Raw genomic sequence first — 14021 nt, forward strand, 5'->3', positions numbered from 1 at the left:
GTATATATAGATTTGATCGGTCATCCAAATATTCAAAGTCTTACCCATATATCGTGCAGATATAGTATCGCTAGCGATATATTATACTTGGGAGAAAATATACATCCCGAGCTCATAATCATACTTCATATATTGATTGAAGTGATGGATGACAGGGTGCAAAGCACCAGGCGACTCGCCAATCTGCGGTAGTAATGGATTGGTTGCCCAGCTTGATTGAGATTGACCCATAGGATAGATAACATATCGAAGATAAAGATAAAATCCCACCAACGCCGGCTTCTTCGCAAGTTCATAGCACGGTGCTTGCTTCAAACAGTACCGTCTATTAAACGACGATCTTGTCCACCTCGTCTTTGGCCTCCGTCCAGTTTTCCATGTTTTTGCGCGCCCAGTCCAGATGGCAGCGGGCGTATGCGACCTAGGATCGGTCCCGTTAGTGTCTGTTTGTGGTGTGGTCTGCGGCTATACGTACCATGTACCGTCGGAGATCGGCTTCTTTATCTTGCTGGAATCGTTTGAGGTCTTGGAGGACACCGGCGCTGGCGTCCTTGACGTCATTTTCGGATACTTTGAGGGCCTGTTCGAGCTGTTTGATGGGTCAACATCGCATCGAGCATTGAGTACGGAGAAAGACATACCTGAAGTAAACTTTCCTGCGTCTTGCCGATCTGGTCCCGCCGGGTCTTTTCCGGATCTACATCTACGAACCCATGAACAGCGTGGCTGATACGGCCGAAGATTTTATTGCCCATGAATGTTCCACTGGGCGTCTTGCGGTGTGCCGGTGGAGAGGACGACGGGTCGGACCGCTTTGGTGAAGCCGGAGGATACGGGCCGGCGGACTCCCCGTGAGTCGAGGGGAAATCCGAGTCGATGGAAGCAGTGTCCTCTGGGCCGCTGGGGCGTGGCTCGACCTCCTGGCCACTTGGGGCACTAGCCGCCGATGATGTCGATAGCGAGCGCTGGGGTTTCGTCCGAGTCGGCTGGGACGGCGCTCGGCTCAGGTATTCCTCCAGACGCCGTGCTTCCAGTTCGCTCTTCTCCAACGAATCGAGCAATGCCTTCTTCTTGGCAAGCTCATCGCGCGTCATTTCCTCCTGCACCCGCTTCAGGACGCGGTAACGCAGAACGCTGCGGACGACACTGGCGAACTGCGCACTTTCTCTCATGGGCTCTGCAAAGTTCGCACCCAGAGAAGCCGACAGTTCTTCGGTTTCGATGTAAGACGTGTCGGCCGCCTGCCCAATCCGTTCGATGGCTGCCGCAACGGTCGGCGACTGCTCGGATAATGAGAAGCCGTTGTACCGCGCTCCAAGCTCCATCAGATCCGCGGACAACGCCGACAGATGGGTCAATGTCCGACGATTGACCTTCTCCATATTGCCCTGGAGTAGCAATTCCAGCTCGCGTGTAGAGGCTTCGAAGTTGATGAAGTAAGGGTCCAACTCCTTCTCACTCAGTTTCCGCGACTCGGGCGGGAAACGCCCCAGAATATCCGGACCAGGTGTTTCGGAAGTCGGGGAGGTACCGGTGGACGCAGTACCAGGTGCGCCCTTGAGCTTTGCTGAGGTCGCTGGGATAGGAAGCCACGCGTGCGCAGGTGTAGGGTTGGCCGGGTCGAGAGGGGGAGCTTTCAGGTTGTTTTTCGGCACCGAGGACGCGGGATGCGAATGAAGGACCTCGCTCTGCAACATCAAGTCAATACCCACGATTAATCAAAACCGGTTGTATGCGCATACCCAGCTAACATTGGGGTCCAAGAATCTCCACCAGACCCCATCCTCTCGGACCTCCTTCATCCGTCGACACCGATTCAGAAAGACGGCTAGCATCCGTTTTCGCAGGTCGATAATCGCGGTATCCTCCTTCGCCTTGGTCGGTTTCGCAGCATAGTCCGCCATTGTATGTTTCTCCGGAATGGGCGGCACGATGAGGGTCGGGTGGAGGTTAACGAGGGTCTGGCGCAGCGACGCAAATTCGGAATATCTCCGTCTGACCTCTAGATCCTACAGACAATCGTCAGTCTGTCTCATCCGAGTACCCGACAATATACAACTCACCCCAGTTCGGATGGTATACACGATGTAGCCCCCGCCACTTTCGTGATTCTTTCCGGCATCGGTGATGAGAATCGGCATTTCCGGATTCTCGTACAGGATCTGCTCTATGCGACTGTCGTACACGCTCTTGCGGGAATAGCCCCCAGCTTCCTGCTCGGGATATCCATCTTCCTCCTCATCGCTGAGATTTTGTTGGCGAGTCAGGTAGTCGGGGGGTCTTGTTGAGAAGACTGGTTGGAGGGGGAAGGAGGGGTGTACTCGCGATCGTAGAGCGCTTGAAATTGGAACCGTTAGCTGACGACCCCACCAGTCTGTAGACAGGGTATAATACAGGGAGAAAGAGCGGCAGAGTGCAAAGACTCCGAGAGTTGCGCCTCGTTGTCGAATGCGCCGTACGGATTGTTGTCCTCGTCGTTCCACATGGCTGAATGGGGGGAGGCAGTGCAGCTGCCTTGCACTTCAAAGGACCGAGGTAGTGGTGTGGCGCATAAACGGAGAGTGGAGTGATAAGTATTGGCAGTATCTCACAATACGACAAATAAATATCAAATATCAACGCAGCAATCAGAAGATTGGGGGGTGAAAGGGGAGGGAAGTGGGAAGTGGGAAGGTGGTTGGAGAAGAATCGGCCGTCATCGTTAGTGATGGTTGATTAGGTACCACTGGAGATCCGCGGGGGTCAAACCAAACTACAAACGTCACTGGCGCCCGATTCCGGCATTCCGTAAAGACCACAGCCACCTTTATATCCATGGCCAATGACGAGGTTCTCTTTTATGGGTCTTGAAGTAACCACATCAGCCTCAGCTGGACTATTTACCATTGAACATTAGACAAATCTTCCTCGCTGGGGTTGTTTTGGACAGCATCATTGGCATCACCGCTCGGCGCCCCCCACGATCCTCCTGTAGATTCCACCTGAGAATCCCCTTGAGAAGCCCCATACGAGACTCCACTCCCTACAGCCATGGCATCTGAATTATCGCTGGACCATGGTTGACTGCTTCCGCTAGGGTCCCCGCCAGAATTATTCCATGCATCGGCCCATCACTGCTCCATTCGCTGTCCATCTGTGCCTGTTGCTCCTGGTTCCCAGAGTCATTGTCCCCCGTAGACCATTCGTTTTGTGTCTCCTGCTGCCAATTCGAACTCTGATTGTCCGGAGATGGACGGTTCTGATCGTATGTTGACGGACGGGGTGGACTCGTACTCGACGCGGCAGGCTCAGAGACCGAAGAGCCAGGAGCAAACGCATCCTGGGCCGTCCATCCCCCGTCATTCGAGTTCTCCGCTGGTGTAGTGTCATTGCCCGTTCGTTGCTCGTTCTTATTCCTGCCTTTGCCCTTATTCTTGCCTTTACCCTTCCCTCCTTTCGAGCCCTTGCTAGTCTTCGGTCTGTCGTTGGATGACTGTACACGCTGACCGTGACCTTCCTCGACGATCCGTACCTCCCGACTCTGTCTATCATGTCGCAGTGATCCAAATTCAATTGCGTTTCTGCGAGACTGCCAGCGGATGAGGGTCAGGTCTCGGCGGAGTTCATGGCGACAGCGTAAGTAGATGAGCCAGGTCACCCCGGTTGTACACACTGCGATGACGACCACGAGGGTGATTATGAGGTTGGCTTGCATTTTGCATCTGTGGTCTTGGTATGCGTAGGACGTTTAATGTGGAAAATGGGCTGGCTGGGGGGGATCGTGACTGTTGTGGGATGTGATGGTCAGGTCATGTATTCCCGATCATCATGGGTTGATGAATCCTGGATGATGATGGATAATATGAAGCCTGGGTGGTGCATGAACGAAGTATTGTCGTTGACGTGAGTTAAGGTTGAAAGGATGGTGAGCGCTGCCACGACGACACTGTCGTCCTCAGGCACAACAAGCTCGTCTCCTGTCGATATTATTCTCGCAATGAAAGAAAACAAGTCCTAAGAAAGAGAAGGGGAAAATATCTACCATTGCATTTGTCTAGCTTTTATCTATGCCCTTTATCATATCTCATGAACACTGCAATGCCTCCTCTATCCTCAACAGCCAATCCTTGTGAACATCTGCTTGTCTCCCTCCAGCAAGCAACGCCTGGAGTTTCTCTTTCAAAGCATCCTTCTCCCCGGAAATATACACAGCAGCAGCGAAGTCCTTAGATACAAAGACACCCGCGAGGCTAATCACCCGCACTCCAAGCGTATACATCTCCGGCTTCGACGCCCATCCGATCAGTCCATCGTGCCCAGATGCCTCAGCAGCGGCTTTCGCGAGACATTCAAGCCCCTCAGAAACCCACCCACACAGGTCCAGGATAGACCCCTCCGCGTAAGTGTCCTTCGTCAACTTAGACAGCACTCCGGTCCAAACGTCGATCTCGCGAACCTCGTCGATAAACAGATTCTGCTTCTCCTCTTCGAAAAGAACGGTGCTCTCCTTCTGAAGCTCTGCAGCAATTTCTGCCACGGGAATGAGTCTGGCCCCGGAAACGGCGCTCCCAAGTCTGGGTTCCTGACCCAGCACATATCGCAGGATCCGCGTGTTCAGAACCTGCGAGTTTCCGTAGTTGGTTGCGATGAACTCTGCCAAGAGTCTGCTAGCGTTCAACGGAGACAGGGAGATGGATTTCGCGGGCGAAACGGAGGAACACGAGAGGACCCATGAGGCCGTCGAAGCGGCGAGGTCGCGAAGTTCCTCGTCATCATCATTGAGCATGTCGTACAAGATCAAGTATACATCCAGGAAGACGTCTTCTGTACGTGGGGACATCTTGGCCGGGCGCAAGACTCGGCCAAACGAGGCCAGAGATGACACTGCTGCGAATCGCGTCGTAAATTCCTTCGATCGGTTAGTGTGTGCAAGGGCCATCACGAAGGAGTCTACTTACAGTCTCTTCCAACATTGCGAATCGGAGCCTTGTTGCCCATTGGCCTGTCGCGAGCTGCAGATCCTGGCTAGGATGGAGAATAGCCATCGCTGCGATAAGACACCCTTGCAGGCGGAGGTCGGCGTCAGAACGATCTCTGTTCCGTATGTAGTTGCTAGAATTAGAGTTGATCTTCTTATCTAGGAGTTCCCATGGCATGTCCATCTCCTTGATGCTGTTAGGTTCGCAGCTAAGCAAGCTCTCCAGATTAGTTGCGAGGCACGAAATGGCCACTCCTCTGACTTCCTCTGCGTAGTCTCCTACAATCACAGAGGAGAACTGGCTGAGCAGAGCAGTTCTGTATTTCTGCTTGTCCGTAAAGACATCGTTCGTTCGCTCCAATAGCCACTGGGCAGCATTGGAGTCGAATCGGCAGACCTTCTCGAAGAATGGTCCCAGCTCTGCGAAATCATTCGTGACAAACAATCGCAGGATGTTCACCCATGAGAGTTCCCTGCGGAGCAGAGAGCCAGCGCGTGTGCCGCTCAGGGCTCTCCACGATGGGTGGGACGAGTCAAGTATGAAGTCCAGGATATCTCCAAATTGGTATGTATCGAACAGGTAGTTCAAAGTGAACCCTGTCTTCTCTGTATAGGGGTCAACAATGTTCAGTCATCGAGCTTCGTCCTGAACTTACCCTCCGACTCTGACTCAACGGCCTTCTCAACAAAGTCACTCAAGATTTCCAGCAACGTGGTAGCAACAAACGGAGACTCGGCGTCCTGGAACCATGCCCCAAAAATGTGTCGCACAGTAGAAGCGATCTCATTCATGTTTTCTGTACACAAGTCAGTCCCAAGCCGCATGTATAGGAATATCCACAGGCACATACCCCTCCAGAGTGCAAGAGAAGTCGGTGCAATCCGACGTAGAGAGTACTTCACACACAGCGCTCTTCCATGGAGATAATTCTGTTCTTCGGTATCAGAGCCGTCATTGATGAATGCACGAACGCCACCAAGTATGTCCAATCTGTCTAGCAAGGAAGCGTACACCCGAGCGGCGTGCTCGCGGATGCCCCATACTCGGCTGTGGAGCTGCTTCTGGACCAATCTTCGCAGCATGTCGTCGTCAACGCCAATCACGTTAGGAATCTTCTCTGCAATCAGCTCCATTGCCGGAAACACTCTTTCTGTGACCATGGTATCGTCCCCGCTGGCGTCCTGGTCATTCGCTGGTGTGGTCTCAAGCAGGCTTGCCAGTAGTTCGACCAATCCTGGGTATTTCTGGAATGAGACCTTGTAGCCAGGCTCGGAGCCTGAGCTGCCGCCAAAGCCCAAACCAGATCCGTGGCGACACATACGTATCAACAAAGCTCGGAACAGCATCAGTCCCGAATTGCGGAGGGCCCAACTGGTTTATGGTCAGTCCGCCCATTTGGCTACGATTATCGATTTCTGTACTTACATTGGTGACCCCAGTCGCTCAGCCGAGAGCGTCAAACCAGGCATGATGAACGGCTCTGTATAAGGACCCAATTTTGTGTTGGTAAAGATGTCCTTCAAGCAGTTCATGGCGTGTACTTGAGGTAGGGGGATATTCTGTTCGTCGGGGTTGTGTTCCACCGGCAAGTGGGAAATCTCGTGCAAGTCTTCCATGACCTGTTTGAACAACGGGCCCCCAGGCTGCGACGTGAGAATCCCTGTGGCCAATGCGGGGAGACCGGCAGAGCGGCGAGTGAGCTTCGAAGCTGTCTCGAAAATAATCCGTTTCGCATCCTACAAAATATAGTTAGACCCACAGGATTCCCGGTTACGAAGATTCGACTGCGTACCTGATACCACCTGTGTGTAAGGCTGCCGATGGTCGGGTCGTTAGTTTGGCTACACCGAAGACAGCACGTGGCAAAGGTTTGAGACACCGTCGAAAAGGCACCCCTGTGGCGAAGCTCGGCGAGCTGGGTGAAGCTACATGTCCCGATCTTGTCGTAGTCATCGAAGTTCAATCCTGGTTCTCCCGAAGGGCCGTACGTCCGATTGGCAAGTGTCGCATGGAGGAGAAGACTACTCTGTCAGAAAAGTCTTTAAAAAAGCGTCGACTAGCTTACCTTGACTCTCGCAGTGCACGCCAGGAATAAGAAAGGATGTCCTTCGGTCCAACATCAAGATCTTCAACAGGCTCATCTGTATGGCCTTCGGGGGAGTCGACGCATAGCACGGGCTTCACTTCTTCCCAAATCTTGTCCGAAATGGAGATTATCCTCTGATGGATCAGTCTCCAGTTATCATAGTTGGAAGAGTCCGCAGCCGAAACAAGAGAATGGAAGTTCGGTACGGAAACAATGTATCTATAGATTTGATCAGTGAAATGTTGCAACTGCGCTGTGTCGCAAAAGAAAAGTACCTTATAGCGGAGACGTAGCCATGGAGAGGAGCGTCGCGCATGGAAGAATTGAAGAGGCCGCCTGCAACGGACAATTTGCCCTCAAGCTTTCCCAAAAGCCTGTCTACCACGCTGGTTTTCGTTTCCCACCATCGTGCATCCGCCTTCACCTCCCCCGTTGCTGCTGCGTTGAAAAGCACGTCATAAAGCCGCGCAACTGTGTCGGCATGATCAGCCCTGCTTGTGTTGCTTGCTAGTTGTTCCGCTTTCATCAGGGCTTCAATGAACGGCGGGGTCTGGGCGGGCAGTTGGCCTTGAGCCAGTAAAACATCCACTGGGAACCATTTCAATGCGGTGAGGGATGTAGCGCGCACTTCTTCGAATGGATCGGTCAGAAGATCCACGAGTAGTCTGAGTAAGCTCGCATCGAATATCTGCATATTGCATCGCCATCCAACCTGCCATCCTTCCTTTTTGCTAGCCGTGACACGGTCGAACCGACTATCTAAGCCGGACTCTAAAACATAAATCAATGTTTTTAATGCGGTGATATGCCGAGGGTAGGAAGCCGTAGGTCGCAGATCGGACTTCAGGAACCCGATGTATTGCTTCAAGCACGATTCTGTCTCTGCATCATCTCTGGCATATATGATGGACTGTTTCTTGTTGGTCGGGATTTTCGCATCCACCAAACCACCTTCTTCCTTCAAAATGCCCCCTTTAAGACGGACAATGAATCTCCGCACCAAGCTCAGAATCTCTCCGCGGGAGTACGAGTCCGACTCAGCATGCATTGAAGGGAGCCCTCTCAAAATTGCGCGGGTGGTAGCCAATGACATGGGCTTCGTCGTAGACGGTGCAGTGATAAGCAGTGAAAGGGCGGCTATTCTAATGCTCATATCATTGTGAAAGAGAAACTGGCCGAGGATCTGACTTTTCAAGACCAACGGGCTAGAGCCAGTCTTTTCAGCGGCGCCCGCTTTGGCGAAGAAATCTGCTACTGAGTGAGCAATACTGGCATATAGTACATGAGAATCACCACTTACGGTCTTCATGAACAAGGCCATTCTTCTTTGCCATTTGTAGCGATGCAAACAGAAGGGTCAGGTCGTCCTTCGGGGCACCGCTCATGTCCCCTGTGAGCAGATTTTGAATAGGCAGGGTTTCGAGAAAGTTTCGGAAGCCAATAGCATCGACATTGAACAGAGGGTCGAGGATATAGGTGGACATCATCTCCAATATATCCAGATTATGCAGGACAACGTGCCTGACTGGCTTTACCCAGGCCGACGCCAAATTTGAGTCCGGAGTCGACGCTCTAAGTTTCTGGAAGAAGACTGCCATGGTTGCGCCAGAACCTGTAGCAAGATCGGATGTTTTGGCCTGCGTCAAGAACCCAAGGGCCAGTATTTCCGTTGCTACTGTCTTTGAGTCATCTTCCGAACCCGCGAGAAATTTCGGTATATCCATCGACAAGGCACTGCAGTTCACTTGATAGAGGGGAGTCCACTTCTCGTGGTTCTTCAATAGCCAACTTTCAGCGGCAGAGACCAATTCCATAGGAATAAGGGCATTTTTGCGAAGCATAACCTCCAGGGACAGGAGGCTTGCCTTGGTGCGAGACCGTGGCTCCCCCGTGATGATACTAGGCAATGCCGCATGCACAGCATACGATCGAATTGATGACTTGGCATTGTCGTCTGGGTTCTTGGTTAGGAGCCCCATTAGACTATCCAAGACCTGTTTCATTGGCTTTGGCTTGGCATCTTTATAACGGGTCAAGAATATCTCGTACACAGCGACCCATGTCTCCAGGGACGAAGCCAATCGCTTCGTCTCCGGACATTTCGAAGTAGCTGCTGTGTCAAGAAACGAGCTCAGAGCATTGCAAGCGGCCGTATTATGAGTATGGCTCAGAGATGACGTTGAGAATGTTTCCAACAGGCATTGCCATACACGGTTGACTTTCCTTTACGTATGTCAGAGGGCATTGAACACGACAATTGTACAAAATCAATGATATCACCGGGCAATCTTACCCAAATTCTTCACAGGCCGAGGTGAATTTCACCATGGGACCTAGACTAATTTCCCTTAGGGTCGATTCGGCCAAGATTTGTATATCCTGCTGAGCGATCTGCTCCATGAGGTCACACCCCGCCTCGGGGCGGGCACTGGACGCTGAATTAAGATGCATTACCTCCAAGACGCTGCATGTCCCAGACAAATTCTCTCTCCGGCCAAATCAATTCAAAGTTCCAATCAGATATGCCCGCCCCCGCGTCTGGCACTCATTTTGCCTCTGGTGGATTTTCGAGGCGGGTCCGCCCAGAGTGGTTTAGCTCCGGCCCAACGTTCCCCCGAGACCGGCGAACCCAGCACTCCCCGGTCGATGTCACGGGGCTGAAGTTTTTGTTCCGCTTCTTCAGATTTCCAAGCAGTCACGACTTAACCAACCCGACCACAACCGACGGAGAGATCAGCAGTGCCTGGCTGAGCGACCACTACCCACGTCACCTTCCTTTTACTTCTTCCATTCTTCCTTGTATTGATTTTTAATAATATACCCTTCTTCAAAATGGCCATCTGGGATTCCTTGAGCGGTCGCAAACAACCCCAGGGCTCTGAGCCCTTGGATCAGACCCAAGATGCTCAATCTTTCCTCTCAGAGATCTCCCTTCCGGATCCCACCCAGCTCCATCCTCTCTCTGGCTTGAACCAGGATACCCTCGACTACATTACGCTTGAAGATTCCAGCCTCGACGAACTCCCCGGCTCGCGATCCGTTCTCCCGTCTCGCGGTTGGTCCGACGACCTGTGTTACGGTGCCGGCACGACCTACCTCTCCGCGTTGACTCTCGGAGGTGTATGGGGAATGGCTGAAGGACTCAAGAAGACGCCCGTGACTGCGCCTCCCAAGATTCGGTTGAACGGCGTCTTGAACTCGGTAACGCGGCGAGGACCCTTCCTTGGCAACTCCGCCGGCGTGGTTGCTATGGTATACAACTGTTTCAACTCTGGTCTCGGATACGCACGAGGCAAGCACGATGCTGCGAACAGCATCGTCGCCGGTGCGCTCAGCGGAATGCTGTTCAAGAGCACCCGTGGACTGAAGCCCATGGCGATCTCTGGCGGTATAGTCGCTGGCATTGCGGGAGGCTGGACCGTACGTGTCATTTTTTCTTTTTCCATTTAGTGTCACCTACTAACAGCTCCACAGGTCATCAGCAGGGCGCTCCTGTAAAAAAGAAAAACAACAAAAATCCCCTTGTATCTTAGCACGCGAGCCAACTCGGCCTCTCATCCAGCACCTACTCGAAAAGCACGTCCGCTAGTGTCTGTTCACAAACCGGGAGGGAATTAGCGACACTTCCCTCCTTCGATTCTCCTTTTGGTCTATGTTGTATTAGAAACGGTTTTATTTCTGGTGTCGTCCCTTACAGATCTCTTCTCTGGCGCTCAAAGCATCGGTTTTCTGCATTGTCCATGGTTGGGGCCGGCATGGTGATGGGTATTGTACTGTACATATAGCGGTCTCCTGCGTTTGTGGTTCTTGCTGGCGAAAACTGTCGCAGGATTTGTTTCGTCTTATCAAGTAACCTTAATATTGTCAGGAGCTACAATGAAACGATAAAACCATCTATAACGGGATTGCCGGACGACCGGCTGTATTCGGAAGAGAACCACACCGCGCCACTGAACTCACCAGCCACTCCAACTGTGGCTGTGCTCGTCCACTTTTGACCTCAGTTCAAGTCCGTTCTATATAGGAGTCAAATCAACTTCTGTGAATGGAAAAGTATAATCAAATGATCCCAGACTCTATTAAAGGTACTTCGGGAGACTAGTATAAAAGAAGAATCAAACAACATCAAATAAAAATTAAAACTGAGTCATATACAGCTAGTACTTACTAACCCTATCTCTCACAGCTGAAGAAATTCCTAATAACCCAGTATAACATATATTAATCCCCAAGTATACATCCTATGCTGGGTTTGTTTCCAGCGCGCTGTATATAAGATCAACTCAGGGAGGATTGGGTCACGAAATCTCCCATCACAATATCGCCTAGTACCAGCTCTTAGCTGAAGGATTTCGAATGACGTGTGTCGTTTGCTAGCTGGTCGACATTGACACCATTTCTAGTAATTTTGGCTGGTTGGCTATTGGGGGAGAGATGCCACCTAGTGAGTGGAGATGGGCACCAGGTAGGGTTGTCTGTTTATTCGTGGCTTGTGAATTATATGCCATGTTATGTAGAGACTTTAATATATGGGTATGGTTTTGAGATTGGTATAGATGTCTGTTTTGTAGATGTAGTGCATTATACCAGGTCTGTACTGTGATTAGACTGTGGATTTCCTCTGTGTATATGTATATGTATATGTATATGTCAATTAGATTCTTAGTTTGGGTGGAAGGCAGTCGAGCCGTTGAGACGACAATATGTTGAAGACACAGACATACAGCCGAGCGAAGAAACAAATACTATTCACAGGTTGATCCAGGGACGAAGCTTACAGGTGGGTGTAACTACCTTATACACATAAGTAGTCCTGATAATGATAGACGCAAATGGAGCGGACATGTCCAACAGATCTTGAAACCATGGCGAGGCTACTATCTTACCAACAGAATAACCCTAATAGAACCGGGATGAATACAGCAGACCACCAGGTCGCCGATCCGCTGATCATCCCCAGCGTACAGAAATGACCGACAGGCTTGACTCGAGCAACAGCACAGCCGGTATGTGGGGTCAGTAGTTATCATTGGAAGAATACTCTCCGTTGTCTGCATTGATGCCCTTAAGGCGACGGCATATATCTGCCATTTGATCTGCACTTAATAGGAGAAGTAGGTCTCTAGAGGAACACCCAGCATCGCCTAGGTCTAAGATGCATGTCCAACATCTTGAAGTGCATCTCTATGCGCCGTCCTCATGGCCGGGGTGGGATTAAAACACTATGGAGTCAAGAGTTGCGACTCAATCAGGTTCCTAGATCTAGGTGTTGCAAGAAAGCCTAGGGTTCCTGGCTTATTCAGTCAGGAGACATATTAGCGCCGAGTTTTGGTATATCGCTGACTGGCATGATCAGATCATGACTCATATGTCTGAGCTTCCATTTCATGTATGAGTGTACCACCGCTGGGGGCTAGACATGGCGAGAACAGTTGACATGGTTTGTCCATTGCATCGTACATAGCATGTGACCTCGCAAGGAACACAATCGAATTGTCTGATGCGAGGAACAAGATGCGACCTCACCAGGAGTGCTGGAAAGGCGCCCGGCAATGTTACCACCATTGGACAGGGTGGTGTCCGTTGCATTGTTTTGGACACAGACTCTCGCTCCAGATATGATGATGCAAGACATGCTCCCGTGGGACATAGAGCGCGCTCTCGCTACAAAAGTATATCCAGCGTAAGCAAGCCCATAAATGCGACTCAATAGATATAATACCAGCTATCACGCCAATTATTATCTGCCACCCCTGGCTGGTAGACAAAAAGGCAAAAAAACTCCCCGACAGGGAATCGAACCCTGCTCTCCCGCGCTTGTACGGTAGAACCATGACAAGCGGAAATCATAACCACTAGACCATCGAGGACTTGTTATATTCGATCGTTGAGTGGTGAGATATTAGGCCAGACGGATGGCATACTTCTACCCTGAAATAGTATTCTGTGGTTGTTATTCTCTTCTACTCCCAGGTCACAGATAAGCTAGTCCAAGACCCCTGGGTTAGTTGATTGGGTTGTGGCGCGTCACGGGAAGGGAGGAAATGAGAAATCCTTCCAGTGGAATGAACACGCAAGCGAAAAAAGACAAAGGAAAGGGGTAAAGTCAAGAAATCGACTGGCATTTGATAGATCACTCGGGGCATTTCATTAAGATCCAACGTGAGAGATGTTTGAAGGGGGCAAACAAGGCATTTGAAAAAGCAACTTGGAAAGGTACCCACCCGCAGCGGAATGGATCAGTCACCTCAACTATATCCATGTCTGTGTCCGTGCTTTTCTCAACAACTCCTGATGGCCCTTACGGCTGTGGAAGGGGACACGTTCACGATGCTGTGGCTAGAGACAATCAACATGCAGTTTCAATCACTAGATCAGGAGAGAATCAAAAGCAGACCGATCTCCAAGCTGCAAGCCACTCGTCACATGTTCGCAAAGTCGGCAGTCAAGCCTTGAATGAGAGAAACCGGTATGGGACTATGGAGCCCAAATGCTCGGGAGTATCGGGGGCAGAATAAGGGACTAGTTCGGTGGCTTGGGATCGTTCATTCTATTTTTCTTGGCGACCGCAATCCTACTGCCAATCAGATGGCGTATACCCGACACAAATGTCCCGACAGATATGACTGGAGGGATAGGTTCATGGTTTTATTATTGGGGGGAATGAACGGGAAAAATGTGAGGGCTTACGTGGGCCATGGAGGCAGAGTCGTCGATCGATCTTTATTTAGTAAAGTTGGCCGAGTAGGTGGACAGGGTGTTTTTTTCTTCTTTCTTCTGTCTTTCTTTCTCTTTACCTCTGTATTTATGTTTCTTTATCTGTTGTAGTGTAACCTTGGGACAAACACTAGACAATCAAATCAGATAGAGTGATAATATTGGGGGGAGGAAGAAAAACAAATTCAAAGATAATAATAAATGAAATGATCTTAATCTTAAAATCAATAAATAGATTAAAAGGAACAAAATAAATCAAA

At 50.8% G+C, this 14021-nt stretch overlaps 4 protein-coding genes and 1 non-coding gene across 5 annotated transcripts; 1 reads left to right on the forward strand and 4 right to left on the reverse strand.

Annotated features, from left to right (window-relative positions):
- Positions 1 to 25: 25 nt before the first annotated feature.
- P168DRAFT_292816 (PX and BAR domain-containing protein) lies at positions 26 to 2666 on the reverse strand. The gene is made up of 6 exons (XM_024837669.1): positions 2395 to 2666; positions 2064 to 2293; positions 1743 to 2009; positions 642 to 1688; positions 476 to 589; positions 26 to 421 (listed from the first exon to the last, which is right to left on the reverse strand). The coding sequence occupies exons 1-6, from the start codon at positions 2483 to 2485 to the stop codon at positions 329 to 331; spliced, it is 1842 nt and encodes a 613-aa protein (XP_024690334.1). The 5' UTR covers positions 2486 to 2666; the 3' UTR covers positions 26 to 328.
- A 356-nt stretch (positions 2667 to 3022) lies between these two features.
- Positions 3023 to 3694, reverse strand: P168DRAFT_321312 (uncharacterized protein; the record flags this gene model as incomplete). Its single annotated transcript, XM_024840451.1, has 1 exon — positions 3023 to 3694. The coding sequence occupies one exon, from the start codon at positions 3692 to 3694 to the stop codon at positions 3023 to 3025; it is 672 nt and encodes a 223-aa protein (XP_024690335.1).
- Positions 3695 to 4027: 333 nt separating this feature from the next.
- On the reverse strand, positions 4028 to 9528 carry P168DRAFT_258529 (THADA/TRM732 family protein). The gene is made up of 10 exons (XM_024834605.1): positions 9338 to 9528; positions 8345 to 9267; positions 7320 to 8292; positions 7024 to 7263; positions 6751 to 6979; positions 6384 to 6694; positions 5809 to 6329; positions 5614 to 5754; positions 4938 to 5563; positions 4028 to 4888 (listed from the first exon to the last, which is right to left on the reverse strand). Exons 1-10 carry the CDS (start codon positions 9493 to 9495, stop codon positions 4064 to 4066), a joined length of 4947 nt encoding a protein of 1648 aa, XP_024690336.1. The 5' UTR covers positions 9496 to 9528; the 3' UTR covers positions 4028 to 4063.
- A 348-nt stretch (positions 9529 to 9876) lies between these two features.
- On the forward strand, positions 9877 to 10542 carry P168DRAFT_321314 (protein transporter TIM23; the record flags this gene model as incomplete). Its single annotated transcript, XM_024840452.1, has 2 exons — positions 9877 to 10464; positions 10519 to 10542. The coding sequence occupies 2 exons, from the start codon at positions 9877 to 9879 to the stop codon at positions 10540 to 10542; spliced, it is 612 nt and encodes a 203-aa protein (XP_024690337.1).
- A 2283-nt stretch (positions 10543 to 12825) lies between these two features.
- P168DRAFT_t143 lies at positions 12826 to 12914 on the reverse strand. Its single transcript has one exon. It is a non-coding gene; the product is annotated as a tRNA-Asp (tRNA).
- Between the last annotated feature and the right edge of the window lie 1107 nt (positions 12915 to 14021).

The sequence above is a fragment of the Aspergillus campestris genome (genome assembly GCF_002847485.1).
Source record: "Aspergillus campestris IBT 28561 chromosome Unknown P168scaffold_11, whole genome shotgun sequence".
NCBI lineage: Eukaryota > Fungi > Ascomycota > Eurotiomycetes > Eurotiales > Aspergillaceae > Aspergillus > Aspergillus campestris.